Source organism: Lactuca virosa, chromosome 2, assembly GCF_052849685.1.
Source record: "Lactuca virosa cultivar CGN04683 chromosome 2, Lactuca_virosa_CGN04683_v6, whole genome shotgun sequence".
NCBI lineage: Eukaryota > Viridiplantae > Streptophyta > Magnoliopsida > Asterales > Asteraceae > Lactuca > Lactuca virosa.
The window spans coordinates 2,795,389-2,816,637 of NC_136427.1; the positions used below are offsets into that span (position 1 = coordinate 2,795,389).

General features: G+C 35.8%; 1 protein-coding gene across 1 annotated transcript; it reads right to left on the minus strand.

The window, feature by feature from the left end:
* Positions 1-3,027: 3,027 nt before the first annotated feature.
* LOC145156200 (uncharacterized) lies at positions 3,028-5,730 on the minus strand. Its single transcript, XM_079075674.1, has one exon. The coding sequence runs from the start codon at positions 5,728-5,730 to the stop codon at positions 3,028-3,030; it is 2,703 nt and encodes a 900-aa protein (XP_078931800.1).
* Positions 5,731-21,249: the final 15,519 nt, after the last annotated feature.

Here is a 21,249-nt window from a genome sequence, read left to right on the forward strand (position 1 = left end):
GCATGTGCAACAAGCCTTTTAAACCCCTAGGTTACCCTAGTGGACGAGTGAAGTCTCGTGAGGGTTTGCAGTGAACATACCCACAAAGTTCTCAGGTTGCCTCCCGAAGTAGCGCTAAGTTTAACGTCTTCAGCCAGACGTGTTACCTCGAAGCAAAAACTAGATGACGTAAGTGGGTTGTTCTTGTAAAAAGTCAACCCGTTCTACTTGTACCTCATGTCGTGTGGCGGATGAAATATAGGGCTTGAGACGATGCCCGTTTACTTTGAATGACTCACCGCCTTTTTCATCTTTGATCTCAATCGCTCCGTGAGGTGTGACATCAACTACTTCATATGGTCCTGACCATTTGCTTTTCAATTTCCCGGGAAAAAGCTTTAACCGTGAATTAAATAGCCACACTTTTTGTCCTTTTTCAAAAGTTTTGATCTTTAATTTTGCATCGTGGAATGCTTTCATCTTGGACTTATATGTGACAGCATTATTGTATGCCTCATCCCGGAGTTCTTCCAGTTCACTCAATTGTAGTTTTCGTTCTTTTCCTGCTTGATCATACTCCAAATTTACTTCTTTGATGGCCCACAATGCTCGATGTGCTAACTCAACCGGTAAGTGACATCCTTTTCCATAAACAAGTCTATAAGGGGTTGTGCCAATCGGTGTTTTGAAAGCAGTCCGATAGGCCCAAAGCGCATCGTCTAGTCGAAGTGACCAGTCTTTGCGGTCAGGTCTAACGGTTTTTTGTAAAATTTCTTTGATCTGTCGATTAGACACTTCCACTTGACCACTTGTTTGAGGGTGGTAAGGTGTGGCAATTCTATGATTCACACCATATTGTTTGAGTAGTTTGCCAAATTTAAAGTTTTTAAAATGTGACCCCCTATCACTGATGATCACACGAGGGATACCATGTCTCACAAAAATATTTTTCTTGACAAACTTACAAACAACATGGTGATCATTTGTTTTGGTGGCCTCGGCTTCAATCCACTTTGAGACATAATCGACAGCCACCAAAATATAAATATTGCCGAAAGAAGTTGGAAAAGGACCCATAAAGTCAATTCCCCACACATCAAATATTTCAACAACCAAGATGGGGTTTAATGGCATTTGGTCTCTTTTTGAGATCCCCCCAACTTGTTGGCATTTCAAACAGGATTTAACAAACACATGCGCATCACGAAAAATTGTTGGCCAGAAGAAACCCGTGTCTAGAACTCTGTGACCCGTCTTTTGAGCACTGAAATGTCCTCCACATGCGTATGAGCGACAATGAGCCAATAATTCTTGAATTTCATGGTCAGGGACACATCTCCGAATTATTTGATCTGGTCCAATCTTGAATAAGTCTGGATTGTCCCAAATAAACCGTTTTGCTTGTGCCATGAAATGTTTCATCTTTTGCTTTGTCCAATACTCTGGTATTTTTCCTGTAGCCAAATAATTCACAATATTAGCAAACCAAGGTAATCCATTGATGTTCAATAATTGTTCATCGGGAAAGGTATCCCGAATTTCCTCCTTGAAAGTGCTTGATACATCAATGGGGAGTCTGGACAAGTGATCAGCTACTACATTATCACTTCCTTTCTTATCCTGAATTTCTAAGTTAAATTCTTGTAGTAGCAATATCCATCTAATAAGCCTCGGTTTTGAATCTTTCTTTTGCATGAGATGACGCAAAGCACTATGGTCCGTAAAAACAACAACTTTTGACCCCCAAACATATGAGTGAAATTTGTCTAAAGCAAAGACAACTGCTAACAACTCTTTTTCCGTTGTTGTGTAATTCAATTGTATATCGGAAAAAGTTTTGCTAGCATAAGAGATTACAACGGGCTTTTTATTCACCCGTTGCCCCAATACAGCACCAACCGCATAATCACTTGCGTCACACATGATTTCAAAAGGTTGTGACCAATCAGGTGATCGCAATATTGGTGCTTGGGAAAGTTGTCCCTTTAGATTTTGAAAGGATTTCATACACGATTCATCAAAAGAAAATGGTGCGTCTTTAGAGAGCAAATTGCATAAAGGTTTTGAAATCGCACTAAAATTTTTGATGAATCGTCTATAAAAACCTGCATGTCCAAGAAAAGATCTCACGCCTTTGACATTTGTGGGAGGTGGTAGTAAGGAAATGAGTTGTACTTTGGCATGGTCAACTTCAAATCCTCTTTCAGAAACAACATGCCCAAGTACAACTCCTTCTTTAACCATGAAATGACTTTTCTCCCAACTTAAAACCAAGTTTGTCTCTGTGCAACGTTTCAAAACTTTTACCAATTGTTGGAGACATGTGTCAAATGTTGATCCAAAAATAGAGAAATCATCCATAAAAATTTCCAAGGACTCCCCGACCATGTCTGATAAAATACTAGTCATTAATCTTTAAAAAGTGGCAGGGGCATTACATAATCCGAATGGCATTCGTCGGAAAGCGAAAGTACCATAGGGACATGTAAAAGTAGTCTTGGCTTGGTCTTCAGGATGTATAGGTATTTGATTGTATCCAGAATACCCATCCAGAAAACAATAAAACTTTTGACCTGATAATTTCTCTATTATTTGGTCAATGAAAGGTAAAGGAAAATGGTCTTTTAAAGTGGCAGTATTTAATTTGCGATAATCAATACAAACCCGCCACCCGGTTACCGGCCGAGTGGTTATCTTTTCACCACTTGAAGTTTCTACGATCGTGATGCCAGCTTTCTTTGGAACGGTTTGCGTTGGGCTAACCCATACACTGTCAGAGATTGGGTAGATGATTCCGGCATCTAACCACTTTAACACTTCTTTCTTCACGACTTCCCTCATATTAGGGTTCGATCTTCTTTGCGTCTCTCTTGATGGTTTTGTCGACGGTTCGGTAATGATTCTATGCATGCAAATTGCTGGGCTTATTCCCTTAAGATCGGCAATTGTCCATCCAACTGCGGCTTTGTATGTGTTAAGCACCTTCAGTAATGCTTGTTCTTGTTCCTCTGTCAAATCTGATGCAATGATCACCGGAAGCGTTTGATTTTATCCTAAAAAGGCATATTTCAAATGCTTCGGTAATAACTTCAATTCCAATGCTGGTGGTTCTTCCAATGATGGCTTTATCTTTAAATCAATTGAATCTGGGAGATCATCAAAATTATTTGACCAAGTTGACGTGCGACCATGGATAGCATTCAGAAACTCTTTTTGATCTTCAATTGATTTAGATCTGTCACTGTCACAAAAAACATCCTCCAAATCATTGGTTATGTCCATGAGCATATTTGCGGTATGCTCGTGAACACAATCCCCGATGGTGTCTATCATAAAGCAATCATTATGATCTGGAGATTTAGCGTTCGGTTCAAAGGCTTGTAGTCTCAACTTGCGGTTGCCAAAAGTCACGTCAATTGCACCATCTCGACAACTAATTTGAGCATTTATAGTTGCTAAAAAGGGACGGCCGAGAATGACATTTTGTTGTTTATCCTTGAAGTGTTTTTCAGAGTCCATAACTATGAAGTCAACTGGGTAATAAAAATCTTCCACCTTGACTATGACATCAGGCAACATCCCCCGTGGTAATTTAAGTGACAAATCGGCCATGGACACAGTAATGTTAGTTGGTTGCAATGGGCCAAGGTCATATTTATCATATAAACTACCAGGAAGGACATTGATACTTGATCCAAGATCAAGAAGTGCCTTTTTGATTTTTATGTTTCCAATTTCAATTGTAATTAAAGGTGCTCCAGGATCTTTTAATTTGGGTGGAAGTATTCCTGTCAAAGCGGCACTAACATGTGATGTACCGTTTGATTTTGTTGGAATTCGGTGACGTCTCTTTTGAGTACATAAATCTTTGAGGAATTTAGCATAAGCCGGAATTTGCTTAATGGCATCGATAAGTGGGATGTTAATTTTGACTTGTCGAAAAGTTTCCCAAATATCATCATTTTTTTTAAAAACTTGTTTTTCTGGGTTTTTCAAAGCTGTTGGGTAAGGGGTGGTATTTGTCTCCACATGTCCTTCCCCAACTTTAGACAGTTCCGACTCATGCAATTTTCCTTTCAATTTATGTTCTCGTTCAATTGGTGTTTTAAGAGTCTTTTCACTTTCATTATCAGAAGATACATAATCCTCCACTAAAACCTCATCAGGATTTTTTAACGAGTTTGGTGTAGGCTTATGCACTTGATTATCATATGATTTACCACTACATAGAATAGATACCTCATTTAGATGTGCGTTGTTGTTGGTGGTGTTGCTAGTTGAAGCTCTTGAGTGTTGAGGATTTACTTGCGTGGTGCCCGGAAGGTTGCCAGGTGGTCGCCGATTTATTTGCTCTGCTATTTGTCCCAATTGCTTCTCAAGTATTGAAATTGATTTGGAGTTAATTTCATTTTGCTTGAGACTTTCCTTCATCATGTTCATCAATTGTTCCATTTGCTTATCATGGTACGGTTCACTTGTCTTTCCATGATTTGCTTGAGAAGAAACCGGCCCATGATGTTGATTTTGACTGGATTGGCCCGAATTGTTGTTGCTGACCTTGTTCCCTTGCCAGGGGTTGAAGTTGTTATTGTTGTTCCGCCAATTTGAACTTGAATTGTTGTTGTTCCTCCATCGGTCATTGTTGCTTTGGTTGTTGAATTGATTGTGTTGTTGTTGTGGTCTATAGAAATTTCGCCTTTCTTCATTCAAGTCAGCCTGATAACCGGAAGAATAAAAGACTTCTTCAACTTTATCATTGTTTTGAGCGAACATGTTCCCTTTTCTGCAGTCTTTAGTCTTGTGTGGTCCTTCACATAAACTGCAAACAGTTTGAACATTAGATTGAGGGTTTTGTTTAAGTTGACTGATTTCAGTTGTCAGTTTCCGCATTTGGGAAAGGACTTCAGTCAGCACTTCATCGGTTTGATGTACACTCTCAAATTTAAGTTGTTTGTTTTTGTTGCCACAATATTGGACCAAATGAGCGGGACTGCCATTCATTGCCATTTCATTTATGAGTTCATAAGTTTCTTCTGGTGTTTTGTTCCTTATGGAACCTCCGGCAGCTGCATGGAGTGATTGTTGTGTATGAATGTCCAAACTATTGAAGAATGTTTGAACTTGCCTCCATATAGGTAGCTCATGATGTGGGCATCTTTGGAGTAGCTCTCGGTATCTTTCCCATGCTTCGTATAGCGATTCGCCATCTTCAGCTTGAAATGAAAGGATTTCATTGATCATCATGTTTGTCTTTGATGGTGGAAAGTACTTGGTTAGGAATTTGTCAGCCAAGTCTTCCCAAGTGGTGATGGATTCAGCGGGTAATGTTGAGAACCACCTCTTGGCACGGCCTCGTAAAGAGAAAGGAAAGAGGCGTAGTCGGATTGCATCTTCAGTTACTCCATCCATCTTGAACATGTCACAAATGTCCAAGAAACTAGTGATGTGTGTATTGGGGTCACTATCGGGTGAGCCATCGAATTGCGCACTATTTTGCACCATTTGGATCACATGCATCTTGATCTCAAAAGTTGTAGCTCCTACTTCAGGTCGTTTAATGCATGATTTGGTCCAGTCAAGTGAGGGTTGTGCAAAATCTCCCATGGTTTTTCGGTCTGTCATCTTGTCGTCGGCTTTGTTGGCTTCTTCAAAAATTAAGGCGCGGTGAGTAACACGATTTCTTTTTGCCGCTCTTTCGATTTCTGAGTTAAAAAGCAATGGAGAGGATCGTCTCGAATAACGAGTATGCATGCACAACAAAAAACAATACAAACGCGTAAAAGGAATTTAACAATTATAAATAAAGACTATAAGAATCAAATAAATTTTTTTTTTATATGTATTTTTTATATTTTTTTTTATATATTTTCGAAGTTATAAAAAAATCAAATAAACAAAAAAGAAAATTATATATTTTTTTTATATATTTTTTTTCGAAATTATACATAAAAATAAAAAAAAAATTGTGATTTTTTTTTTATTATATATATATATTAGAAAATTATACTAATATATATATATATATATATATATATATATATATATATATATATATATATATATATATATATATATATATATATATATATATATATATATCAAATAAACAACTAGAAAGAAAATGTGAAATTTTTTTTTTTTATCAAAAATTTTGTTTTAAATTTTTTTTTTTTTTTTTTTTTTAAATTTTTTTTTTTTTTAAATTTAAAATAAAAATCAAAATAAATAACTAAATATTAAGCGCAATAGCTCCCCGGCAATGGCGCCAAAATTTGACGAGCGGTCGTTGTCGCGTCAAAAATAAACCTTATTTCCACTAATCTAGCGAGTGGTAAGTAAGGGTCGGATCCAGAGGAGCTTATGGTTAATAGTTTAGTTACTATTTTGATTTAACGATGAAGAAATAATGATTAATTTGAGATTCATAAATATGATGACAAACAAATAAATATATGATTTTAATTCAATTAAAAACAATGATCGCTTCCGGTTTCAGAATTAATAATTATATGAATTAGAAATGAGTGTTATTAATTTTTCATAGTCGATTCAATTAAAGTCTAAGTCCAAAATAGAAAATAAGTGTAACCGCATCCTCCGTCCTACACACCGCTATTGGATGATTTGGCACGGTGGGGAGATCACTTAAAATTATTTTAAACTTGGAATAATTAATTGATAAATGAATAAAATAAGTGTAACGATTTTATAATGTTAAAAACATAAACAAAATCCACAAATAATATTCAACAAATTCAAATGTTCACACCCAAAAATAATACAATAAGTAAGAATTAAAACCTACTCCCGGTTGCGATCACGAGAGGATTTAGCCGCGCATTGTAGACTTATACAAACTCATATTTGTATTCTTGAATTGTTGATGTCTTGATCTTGAATCTTGAAAAGTCTTGAATCTTTGATGGCTTGAATTCTTTGGAAAAAGAAAAGAATTTGGAAGACTAAAATTCTTCCAAAAAAAATATAGAAATTTCCTAAAGAAAGTGGTGGTATGAAAATAGGTTGGTATAAGAGGTATATGAAGTATGTAAGAGTGTATGAGTGTGTAAGAGAGTGTGTAAGAATGTAAGAGGTTGTGTAAGAATGTAAGAGGTGTGTTTCAAATGGTGATTTTGAGGTGGTATTTATAGTGAATTTTTGGAAAATTAAATACCAAAAAGAATGAAATAAAGCTAGGAATATTAAGCTTTTAGATTGGATCTAAGATCCAATCTAAATCTTATGAAAAAGAATTCAAAAGAATTAAAAAGATGGAATTATTTGGATCTAGGAATATTAAGCTTTTAGATTGGCTCGGTTGGCTCCGGCTGAGCTCGGCTTCGGCTTGGCTTGGCTTGGCTTGGCTTGGCTGGGGCCTTTTCTTTTCTTTTTCATTTTTTTTAAATTAAATAAATTCAATTTAATTACTATAAATTAATTAGAAAATAATTAATTATTTCCCACTAATTTATTTTAATTAAACCTCATTAATTAATTTAAATTCTTTTTATTTTTATTTTTAAAAACATGATTTTTATATATTATTTTTATTTTGATTTTATTAAAAATACATTTAATTAAATTAAATTATTTAGAAAATAATAAAATTATTATTTCCTAAATGAATCATTTTAATTAAATTATAATTAATTTAAAAATACAATTTTTTATTTTTTTATTTTGTTTTCTCGTCTTTCCAAACCCGAACATCTTCAATTCTTTTGTTTTCAATCTTGATTTCTCTTCGTGTAATTCCTTGAACTTCTTTTTGCATCTTTTTGTACCATTTTCATCATATTTACCACCTACAAACATAATTCAAATACATGTCAAAGTAGCACCATTCTTAGATAAAATCGGTTATTTTACATAAATTATAGTATATTAAGCGTGATGTAAAATATACCGATCAATGGTGCCTAAAATACTCCTATAGTATTTTAATGTAATCTACTTGGTATGTTTTAAACTTGTTATCGCGTTATAATATCATAGAATACTCCTATAGTATTGTAACTCTAATTTACTTAATCTAGTATTCTCTTGACTTAGTATTAGGTAAGTTTTAAGACCGTTGCAACACCACATCACTACCAAACACATGTCGGTCACATATCGAATGAATATAGTTGATCAGCCTATATTGATCTGTCACACCCCAAAACCGGAACGGCGGAAACGTTCAGGGGTGGAGGACGAGTATCACAACAAAGTATAGTAGTAAACAAGCAACAACATCATCCATTGTATTAATAATATAATTTCATACAAGTGTGTTCTGTAAAGTTATAAGACACCAAAAATGTAAATCAAAATATAAGATGAGTCTTGAACGTGCTCCATCTTCTCAAAACCTGGCATCGGTACCTGTCTACTGATGACCTGAGAATACAAGTTATTTTGAAAGAGTTTATCAGCTTTAAATTTGGTGAGTTCATAAGCATTTTAGTGTCATTGTTTGTATGAAAGTGTTTGTATGTACTGGATGGATAAGTTTGTAAATGTTTGTAAATGTTTGTAAATGTTTGTAAATGTCTGTAAATGTTTGCAAATGTCTGTAAATGTTTGCATCTCCTAGAAAATCTTATATTTTCTACTAAACGTAGCCTTCTACCAAGGCATCAAATGAAATGTATGTTTGTTTCTTGTAAAAGTGTGTATTTTCCCAAGCATGACTATCATTAACCAAAAATATAGTTTTACATTATCTTTTATGTGAAAAGATCACAATGTGAATGCAATGGGAAAATAATAAAGCATTGTAGTGTTGTATTATAGTAACTACTACTGTACTAATTACCTTAAACCAATTGTTACTTAAAGTAACATGTGATATGCTTGTACCATTGGCCGACTAAAACACGACGATGAAAGACGTCGGAAGAAATGACATTTGGCGCCTGTAGACTTGCAAGTCCCACTGTAGCGAGCAGCAAGGTGTAGGATAGTCAATCTAGTATAGATCTATACACAAATTCAACGCTCTCCTTCTAGGAGACTCTGGATACAAAACGAACCATGACAGGTGATGCCATGCCCCGTTATGTGGCTCACATTTATGTTGTAATGTTCTTGTATATGTATTGTATGTACTAGTGTAATGTATGTTCTCTCTGTCTAGTATGCTCTGTTTGTTTCTCATCATAGTATGCTATGTTTGTTTCTCATCATAGTATGTTATGTTTGTTTCTCATCATAGTATGTTATGTTTGTTTCTCATCATAGTATTCTCTATATGTTTCTCGTTATAGTATGTATTGACTCATGTATGAACTGACTCATTGTATGTTTCATTGTTCTAGTCATAGTATTAGTAACTTCCTAAACTATACCTATTATAGTTTACCAGCAATGTTGTTTGTATGTATGAACATGATTGTATACCTTTGCTACCCAAAGGTATTGAACTGAATGAAGGAACTTTTATATCTATACACATATACATAATATATAACTAAGATTCAAACGACCTTCGGACAAATAACCGATACCCTAAGTCCACAACCAAACAAGGAACAAGAAATAAGGTGAGCTATCAATCCTAAGTCCTTGCAATCCTACTTATATAACTATATCTATATAGATACGCATTTGACAAGATATAAGTTTAAAAAGAAGTTTTGTAAAACCTTTTGAAGAGTTTATATAAATATTGATGACTTGGTGTCATTTCATAAGACGATTTAAAAGCAGTTTGGCATATAAGAATAAGTTTAATAGAATATATTTAACACGTAAAAGAGTTTATATCACGATTTGAAGTAGTTTGTTTAATAACACGGTTTAAAAAGTAAGAAATCCACTTGGTTGGTAGTTATTAAACACATGTGATTGATATAATAACTATATTAGTTCAACTTGTATTCTCCCCCATAAAAGCATTTAAAACCGTTTAAAAGGTTGATTAAGGGGTAAGAACTCACATGTAGTGAGTGGTTTGGATGAACGGATGGTACAGGGTGCTAAGTGTCGAGTGAAGACTTAAGCCCAACAGATCCTAATGAGCATATATTGGCATATATATGAATATAATTAGTCTATATACTACTAATCATGAACGAAAAACACCCTAGGACTTAGAAAACACTTAGATTAAAGTGTTAGGAGCATCAAAAGTCTTCTGAAGTGGGTGTACGGCCATACAGGGTCGTATGCGACAACCTGGTGTGCTGCCCATTGGGTGTGCGGCCAGGTTTGTGTGGTCAGGGAGTGTGCGGCCGCACACTCCTAGGTAAAATGGTCAAAAACATGTTTTCACGGTTATATCTTGTATCCCTTAAGTGTGTTTGATCGTTTGCTAGCATACTAGTTGAGTTTGAGGCCTTAAAGCACTAAAATAAGGGGTGTACGACCACATGAATGTGTGCGGCCGCACACTCCTTGAAGATCGAGTTCTGGACTTTTAACAAGGCTCAAATATAGCTAAACACATGCATGGGTAGGGTACTTACAGTGTATAAGTGTATGGGGGGGTTTGGAGCTCAAGAACTTAGTAGGTGTTCTTGGTGTTTTTGAAGAACACTTGAAGATATACTAAAATAGAGTGATTTCATGGATGAAATCAGTGATCTAAGCTAGATGGAGTAAGGAATCAATAAATCAAAGGATAGAAACACTTACCACTTGAAGATCTAGCTGAAAAATCGGTAGCTATTTGAGAGAACACGAGTTCTTGGCTAGGAGGGTGAAAAGGGTTGAATGAAGGCCAAGACTCTATCATATAGCATCGAGTGTGCTGCCAAATGAGAGTGTGATGCCGGAGGAGGGGTGTGCGGCCGTACACTCCTGAAGTTGGAGTGTTTGCCCAATTTTTGGGTCGGGTGGACTTGCGGGACTCAAATCCAAACTCCTAACTTGAAGCTACTAGTTTTTGAACACTCAAATGACATAAAACAACGCTGAAAAGTGGCAGAAACGAGTCTGACTTTGATTGATTTTGAATAACAGTATAAGATAGAAACTTCAGGTTGTCACATGATCCTAGCTATGATTACATAACGGTCCAGGTTTGACCATAGTGTTCAACCTTTAACTTCTTATGTTTTGTTCTTCTCGTGATACTTGTTCTAGTATGTATATATGTATAAGCAAGTGTGTATACTTTTATAAGGTATCATTATATATTTAAAATATATTCTTATCCAGAGCACTTCGGCCCCATTGTAGTTATAGTTGTATATCTTTTAACGATTGATATACTTAGTTCACTATAAACAATGCTCTGATACCAATCTGTCACACGTTCTGGGGTGGAGGACGTCATGTTTAGTATCACAAGTCATGCATCATAGTAAGAAAAGTAATAAACAATCATTTCATTTGAAACAAAGTGTTTGCAAAGTATGTGATTCACATAATATAAAATACATAGCAAATAACAAAAAGACATGAAGCTATACTGCTCCATCTTCTGAATCCCAGTGCACGAACCTGTCTACTGGTCTCCTGAGAATACAAGTTATTTTGAAAGCGTAGATCATCATTTAAGCTGGTGAGTTCATAAGATTTTAGTGATGTTGTAAGTAGTAAGAAAGTTTGTAGAAAGTTGTAGTAAGTTGTAGTACGTTCTTGTTTAGAAAATTTTGCCTGTTCCTCCAGAAAATCCTATAATTCCTGCTTTGACGAAAGATAAGTAAAAATGACTCTTCGGTCCTTTCTATGAGTATAAAATGGATACAAGTTATATAAACCTCAGAGTAAACAAACAATCGGTTGTGTGTATCTACCCTAAGCCCACAACCAAACAAGGAACAAGAAATGAGGCGGAAGGCACACATCCCATTGTTTGTTAAATCATCGTTGTATATAACCCCTGCGTATTCACTCGGTACTCACGGAGTTACCTGTAATAGTTCCTTTATATTTGATGAAAAGATCCTTTAAAACCCTTATTTCTTATATTAAAATGATAACCACAGTAGTTCCTTCTATAATCACTTAGTTTATACTAGTTATATATAATCTAATATCGAACAGATAGTTAATTGTGTGAATCTGCACTAAACCCACAACCAAACAAGGAATAGGGAATGAGGCGGAAGACACACATCCAACTACCTATCGGATATTAATTATTTATAACCCTGGTGTATAAACTAAGGTATTATAGAATTAACCACCTAAGGTCCTTTAAGTTTTACTGGTTTACTAAAATGGATTAAACCCTTTTACTAGTTAAGTTTCTAGTTTTGTATTCCAAAAGTTCTTCATTTGAAAAGTATGTTTTGTACTAGAAAACGGTGCATTGAATTAGTTTCCTATGACCTGACCCATACATGGTACCCCTTATGATTACTTGGTGCATACGGAACATATATATAGCTAAGCTCGGATAGATAGTAGGCTGGGTGTATATGCTCTAAGCCCACAACCAAACAAGGAACAGGAAATGAAGCGGAAAGCACACATCCTACTACCTGTCGGACCCGATTAATATATATTCCTGAATGCATACACTAAGGAATCATAAAGTTAGCATTATAGATCCCTTTCTACTGAATGTACTAGAATCGACTGTTCTGTGTGTCATTTGTAAAATGTAAGTTTTCCATAGTTTATAACTATCTTGACTCGAAAATAGTTTGTATTAGCTTTCAAGTGAAACTGTCACTTACTGAAAGTAATGGGAATTTATAAGTACACATTTGTCTTTTGAATTGACATCCTATAGTACTAATTACCTTAAAACATGTTTGTTTTAGTAAGGTCATAATGTGAGGAAGAGTACCCATACCATACGCTCTCCCTGCAAGAGATTCTGGGGACCAAACACGACTTCCGCAAACAAATTGCTAGGTCGTGCAGAATTCACATTAATGTTATGTGATCATGTATACCCAATTTTACTATCTCCTTTTGTTTAGAACAATGAGTTAGTGATTCTTTGGTATAATTAGATCATGTAGTGTTCTCATGCTATAGAATCTTAGTATGTTTGTTCTGTTATAGTGTATAGTGTGTTCGTTCTGTTATAGTGTATAGTGTGTCTCTCTGATGTATTGTATCTACCTCCTTGTTTCTCTTTATGTTATCGTGTATTGTATCTACCTCCCTGTTTCTCTTTATGTTATCATGTATTGTATCTACCTCCCTATTTCTCTTTATGTTATCTAGTATGAATTGAAACTCTAAACTATACCCCTTATAGGTTACTAGTATTTTACTTGAGCTGTTATTGAAAATACTCATTTTACTACTAAGTTATGCTTGTACTTTAAAAATGGAGTTTTGTTAAACTATAAAGTAACATAACTTTAAAAGAGTTTTTGCAATGTCTTGACTACTTATAGATGACATAAGTAATCTTTTGAAAATGTTTATAACAAATAATTAAACAATTATCATTGTCTTCGACTTGTATTCCCCCCTTAAAAGCATTTAAAACAGTTTAAAAGATTGATTACGGGGTATGAACTCACATTATGTGGGTGATGCAAACGAATATGCGCGTAAGGATGAGAAGTTCCACGATTGAAGTCCTGAGACACAAACGAGTCCTAAATGACATATATAGCATGTATTTGCATGAATATAGTGTTTATAAGCAACTAAAAGGCAAGGAAACACCCTTAGGGACTAGGAAACATTTTGACCAAGTGTTAGAATCACATGTGATTCTTCTAAGGGATGTTTAAGGCCATCATTTGGTGTTTACGACCATGGGTTTACGGCCATGGAGTTTACGGCCGTAAACTCATGGTAAAAAGGTGCATAAGTGGGTGTTTGAATGCTTGGGAAGCTTGAAGGACTATTGCTCTACAAGAAGATGAGCAAAACCAACTTTCTAGAAGGTGTTGAGGTGTTTACAGCCACACTAAAAACCGTATGGTTGTAAACTCTCCAAATGGTCTCATTTAGGGTCTTAAAGGCAAGGAGTTTCAAAGGCTCAAGTATCCCAAAGGTTAGCTAGTGTCTACAAGTGTTTAAGGCTCAAAACTTGGCCATAATTAGGGTTTACGGCCAAGGGAGATTCTCTTTGGCCGTAAACTCTCATTTATGTTGAGTTTGGTGATGTTTCAAGGCTATGATCTAGTGTTTAACATGTACTACTAGATGATAGATGGAATACTCACACTTTTGAGGCCCTTAAAAGAGTTTGCTGCCACCAAGAACAAGTGTGTATTCTTGATGTTCTTGGTGAAAGATGAAGATCTAGCAAAAAGTCGATTTCCATGGATGAAATCAAAGAGTGATTCATGAGAAGGAAGGATAACAACAACTAGAGAGAAGAATCACTTACTTTTTGAAGATCGGGAGTAAAAGTCTCGATGAGACTTGAGAGAGAATGGGAGAGTTCTTGAGGTGAAAGTGAAATAATGTTGGAAAAGTGAAGCAAATGGAGACTTATAGGGGAGTTTACGGCCAGCCTTGACTTTATGGCCGTAAACTCATGTTCTTTGGCGGTGAACTCCATTTTGGTGGTGTTAAGGCTTGAATGTTGCACAGTGTCTCTAGCAGGTACATTCTAACACTCATTCCTTAAGTGTACTAGGCTTAAAACCCAATAGAATGACCCTTAACAAGGCTAGAACTCATTAGAAATGAGTCTGGCACTTAGTTGAGTTGAATGGTTGGACTTTACAAGGCAAGAATTTTCGGGTTGTCACATATCCTTCTTGCATTAAGTTTTCTAATCATACACAAATTTAAAGGATAACTTCCTCCTATGGAAACATTTCCATATGCCCATTTTGACTATCACTTGTGAACAAGAGTTGTCTCTTTTCAGAGTATGTCAATATGGTCCTTTCCAAATTTTAACACTATACTTCCAACGGTCCCTGAGCAACCAATCTTTGGTAAACTTTAGATTGTCCTCGACAATTGCTTAATCATTTTAGTCATATCCACTTCTAATCCTTTTCCCTCTTAATGCCCCAGGCATTTGAAAAATTTAGAATGGATAACTATTATAGCACGTGTAATCGATCCTATACCCGAAGCATATTGGACCCGATTCATGCTATAAAATTTGTATTTTCCATGTTCTCAAAATTTGGTCTATGAAGAGGGATGTCGTAATCATAATCGAATTTTGAGAATGCAACATATATAGATGTTCCTTATGTTGAACGATTCCAACATAACATTAATATATATCCTTGACTAAAGTCGATTAAAATCTCAATCTAAGCTTGTAGAATTAGAATGAAGTATAACATCCTCTCCCTTAATTATAGCAAAACAACTTTTCAAAGCGAATTGAACCTTTTGTTTTCTATAATTAACATTGCTAACTTGCAACACTAACTATAATAATCATGCTCCCACTAGCACAATGATTACTATCTTACTAGTACAACACTTATGCTCCTACTTGCTTTGACATGTATCCAGGAATCAACTGGACTTCTAGAAATCAATACTTTATTGACTTTCTCTACCAAAGTTCATATTCTTGATACGAGACTGCTTTGATAAGACTTTATCAAAATCATACACCTTTCTTTATATAGCTCACATGTTTTTCTAGACCTATTGTCATTCTCACTAGTTAGTGTGCCGGTTAACCACACACGCTCCACTAACGACATGAGAATGCAAATATCACAATTGCTATCTACTTAAAATCTACTTAGTGAAAGCATTTCCTCACCATCATTTTCATGAATCGGAGAGAAACCTTATGACACTTAGATTTTTATGGTGTATGTATTCATATCCATATGACTTTTTCAAAAACATAATCACAAGACAGGGTTAGTGACAAACCCAAACTCATATGGACTGAACTTGTTCAATCTTAATTTCTTGCCACTTGGAAGCTCAAGGGCCTACCATTGCTTCCAGGTTGTTGTGGAAACAATTGAGAACTCATAGAACTCATATGCAAAGTCAACTTTTAACGGGAATAGACACAGAAATAAGAATATGTCAACATGATAGGTTACAACCTCAAGTCGTGGGCTAGTGATTAACAATACTTTTGATTAGTTCTTAAAACTTTCTCAAGGTTTTTAAAGACTCCCACTGACCTCTTGACATATAAGATTCTCTTTTGTCAAGAATCATTCATTGACAAAAAAAATAGTCAAGAGTTAGTGCAAATTCTTATCATGTTAAACACCTCATACAATTGGTCTTAGTCGGTCTTTGTTTTATCCAAAACATCACAACTAACCAACTTCAAATGTACAAGAATAGGAAACATCTTACTCTACATTTGATAAGTGTTATAAACTTTCTAAAATATTATGTCACTCAAGTTACAATCTTGTAGTATGACTCTAAGAGTTGTTTTTGGAACAAAGTATGATTTATATTTTGATTTAACCATTTCAACAATTCATGATTCCTCTCCTTAGTCAAACAAATGCACTAAGGTGTCCTTAAAGGATCAATTGTGATATGGTTTCATAATCACTAAGATAATCATAAAACAAGATACTCAAGTACTCTCCCATATCTTCAGATTGGAGAAACTTTTATCTTTCTGCCTAATTTGATTCTTCTCATTCGTCCTGCCATACATTGAATCTTTTCCAATGTTTCAGAATTACACTTAAAATTTTAAGTCTAACCATATTTACTAAACTTTAGTAAATCATGACGAATAATCTTATCATTCTTTGTGGTAGACTTGACCAGTGCACAAGAATGTGTACTCGATCCCTTAGTCCTTCACTTGACTCACATATCCATGTGAACAAGGAAATAGTCTTAATCTTCCAAAGATGAAATTTCTCATTCATCATATAATACAACTTGTATAATTCTAAGTTTCTATCCAACTGAAACTTGGGTGATGAGAATCTTTCCTTATTTGGTAAATTATGACACTACCACAAATGAAAGAATCAAATTCATTTTCCAATATTTCTTATCAATGAAAATATATAAACAACAATTTTTCACAAATGTCATTGTACGAATACTTAAAATAAATAAATCAAAATTTTCTTTTATTTTTAAACTTTGCGGAAAAAACTTATCTTTACAATGCAAATACATATGAAAAACATGTTGTTATCTATTCCTAAGCAATATATCATAACTCTTAAGTAGCAGCTCAAAATTCTGATCACCGAACCATGCGATCGAAATACATCTTCGCGATCAGAATCATCATACTCTTTCTTTAGGTTTCTTTTGATTCTTCCAAAACATCACAATGTAATTACATTACATCATGTATTAAGAATCTCCAAAAGAGACTTTATAGAGTTATATAATGGACTTTACCTGAAGCAAAGTCACAACTTTTTGACTTTAATCCTTATGAACTTTTCAGGTAAATTCGGCAGCTTCGCAACCAATGTCCCTTCCTTTGGCAAAAGAAACATATGGACCTTTTGGAAATGGTACACTTGATTGTATCAGACTTAGCCTTTCTCTTTACCATTGGTCAAATGACTTGACCATGGCCTATCCCTTTCCATTGGGAAGAGAAAGCTTTTCTGGACTTCTAATGTCACCATTGTCAATGTCCAAATAGGTTTGGGAAGTAGATCTCCCAGTCTAGTTTGCTTTACCAATGCTCCAAATCATTGCTGATTTAGCAGCATCAAGCAAATAGGTAAGATCACTAAGGGTCATGTCGTGATCTGTCATCAGGGAGTGACTGAAGAACCAAGTCAACAGCCAGCTACCTCGAGACTTTGACACCCGACTCTCCCGGCTTGTCAATATGTGACTTAACCTCCAAGATGTAAGCACATATAGTCTTTGCTTGGCAATAGGGATTGAGTGACTTAGAACTTTTCAAGTCTTGAAACTTGTGGGATAGGGAGAATTATTGGAGGAGGTGAAGGAAGTGAAGCATGATTTCCAGTCTCATTAATGCACAACAAAGGGATTAATCTTTCACCTTGATTGCCATGTGGGATATCATCTTCAATAGGAAAGCTTGTTCCTAAAGATTTAGGAAGACCATAGTTGTCTTAACTATACATCTATAATGGGAGAAATTGAAGTTTAGTTGATTTAAAGTCCTTAATATAACACCCAATATGAAATATTAAGGCTAGGATCTAACAACCTATTTATAACTGGAAGAGGGATGTCGTAATCCAAGCTATAAAATAGTTGAAGGTAGGTAAATGACGATTTACCAATTTCCACCATGAAAACAAAATATAATTAAGTTTTAATTGGATTTGAAACTCCTAGATCTTTTGAGATACATTGAAATTTCAATGGCATGTTTGAATCTCGATTGTGCCCTCTCAAGTTTGTGTCTGGGAAGCCGAGGATCACAAACAAGGTGTGAATAACCGTGCAAATTGACTTGGTACCCTCAACTTTATCACCTAATTGATGTGTCGGTTAGCCACACGCGCTCCACTAATCTGTGATAAACTTAAGTTACCCTTCGCCACACATTGTCAGTCCCATGTTAGTGTGTCGGTTAACCACACACGCTCCACTAACGACTTAACAAAGGTGCAAAGTGTAATTTCATGGGTTAGCACCGTTTCACATTTTCCTAAGTAACTAAGATTGGGAATTTATAAGTGTTTAGTTACTTAGTATTTATCATTATACTTTTAATGAAGGGAGAATTATAGTCCTTATCCTACCCGTTCGGCTAACGACCCCCCACCAGTCAAGGAAGCGGTGGGTGAGAGTGGACACCCATTAAACTGCCATTTTATAGGTAGTAACCTTATACCCCCCTTATAGACCGACTTCGTTAATGAGGCCTAGTAACGGTAAGATTGACTTTATCTTATACATATCTATATAATTAAAATTATAATAATAGTATAAGGGTTGAATTTTAACTTTTAAAACTCTAAGGGCTTAACTTGGAATTAAAGTATTCATGGGGAAAACTTTACAAATTCCAAAACTTGAGGGCAAGTTTTGATACAATTCAAAAACTATTCAATTCCATAACTTATGAGTTTAAAGTAGTTTTAATTAAAAAACTCTTCAAGTTCCATAACTTGAGGACAAGTTATGGAAGACTTTAAACCATTAAAAGAATGTGACTTTTCTTTATTCATAACCTATGGAAATATTTATGAGTTTTATGAATCTTAAAAGTGACTTTTCATATAACTTGAGAACAAGTTACAAGAACACATTTTAGAACCAACTCTTAGATTAATTTGGATTAAAAACAACAATTTCACATAACTTTTCTATTGATCTAAGCAACTCATAAGAACAAGATAATTCAATCAAACTTTTTCATGTAAGTAGCCTAACCATTAAACTAATACAAAACATGAATCTATTGACAATTATCTTTGAAATTGGATTAGCATGAACATTACCACATCAAAAACAGGTTTATAAGTAGAAAAACAGCTTAGGGTAATGTTCCTAGTCTAATTCCAGCCAAAACAGTCGAAGATATGCTGTCTGGGGGTCCAACTCATCGAGTGCATGAACCAACTCGGCGAGTTGGATGATTTTAGCCTTGGACTCGTCGAGTCCCTTCATGGACTCGGCGAGTCTGCTGTTCAGACAGCAACAAACTTCGATTTTTCAGCAAATTTTGCAAGTATAACAAGAAAACAAGCCTAGGCTCTGATACCACTGTTGGGTTTTGAGCATTCTAACACTCCTAAGTGTACATGCAACCCTAAATACCTTGGATCTTTGTTTTCTCTATTATACATGCAAATATGAATTTTCCAAGGTATTACCCTAACTAGCATACAATCATATGTAATAAGATAAGCAAACTAGATAGAATACATACCTCTTTGTTGTAGCTTGATTCCATGAAGCTTAAGAGCCTTGTTCCCCAAGTGTGACACCTCAAATGGTTCACACAACACCAAATACACTTAGAATAACTTGAGAGAAATGAGACACTTCATGAAATCGGCTAGCCCTCACCATTCCTTCATAGTGTCCGATTTTTGGGAAGAATAAGATGCTTATATAGTGTGTCACAATTAGGGTTACACCATGTAAACCCTAATTGTCATGGCCTTTCATTTCCATGATCCATGGGTACAAAAACACCATGGAGCATCCATGGAGCATCCTATGGGTTTTAGCCCAACTTGATAATCCATGGAGCATTAGCCCACTATACAAGTATGGATGATTTACACAATCAACCCATATATTTAATTAGTCTCCTTTTGATCACTTAATTAATTTCAAATTAATTCTTGATCAGTACTAATTAAATAATCTTATTAATATATTTGAACTTATAATATATTAATAAACTTTAAGTGTTATTTCTCTCATTTTAGTCTATCCAAATGCATGATGCCATGCAACCCAAATAGACCATGCCAATCGGGTCAAGTACATAACAAATATAGTTATGGACTTAGACACTAATCCAACAGGAAGTTCCATGAGGAGTTGGGTACTCAGTTGCACTTCAGTACAACATACTACCCTCAGACCGATGGCTAGAGCGAGCACACGATTCATACACTCAAAGATATGCTATGGGATTGTAAGTTGGATTTTGGAGGGAGTTGGGATACTTACCTTCCATTGGCTGAGTTCTCCTACAACAATAGTTATCATGCCAGTATTGACCGACCACCATTTGAGATGTTGTATGGAAGGAAGTGTAGGACTCCGGTTTGCTGGGGGGAGGTCGGGCATCGAGTCGTGGGTAATATAGAGGTTGTACTCAAGACTACGGAGTTGATCCAATAGGTGTGTGATAGGTTGCTGGTCGTGCATAGCCGGCAGAAGATTTATGCAGATCGGCGGCGGTCGGATCTCGAGTTTCAGGTGGGAGACTTGGTGCTTCTAAAGGTGTCGCCTTGGAAAGGTGTCATCCCATTCAGGAAGCAGGGCAAGCTGGGGCCCAGATTTATTGGGCCTTGCAGGATTTCAGTTCGGGTGGGCAGGGTCGCATACCGATTGGATTTGCCAGATGAGCTCAGCTAGATTCATAACACTTTCCATGTGTCTCAGCTTCGGAAGTGTGTGGCCGATGAGTCTGCAGTCATTCCTCTGGATGACATTCAGGTTGATGATCATTTGAATTATGTCGAGAGATCGGTGGCGATTTTATATCAAAAGACGAAGGCTCTACACAAGGTCCAGTGGAAGCATCGGAAGGGTTCTGAATGGACCTGGGAGCCAGAGGCAGAGATGCGAGAGCACTACCCATATTTATCCGTGGCAGCAGACTTCGAGGGCGAAGCCTAGTTCAAGTGGGGGAGAGTTGTAACACCTATAATTCAGGTATTCGTTTTAAACCTTGAGTTATGTTTAATTTGCAAGTTTAGTCCCCGGTGGCAAATTCGTAAATCCGAAGTCCTCTGGAGTACGCGGGGCGTACACCCTCGTACCCAGGGTGTACACCGTCGTATGCACGGCGTACTCCGGAGCGCCTTA

Coding starts and splice junctions, on each gene's coding strand:
- LOC145156200 (XM_079075674.1), bottom strand. CDS start 5,730: ATGCATACTCGTTATTCGAGACGATCCTCTCCATTGCTTTTTAACTCA.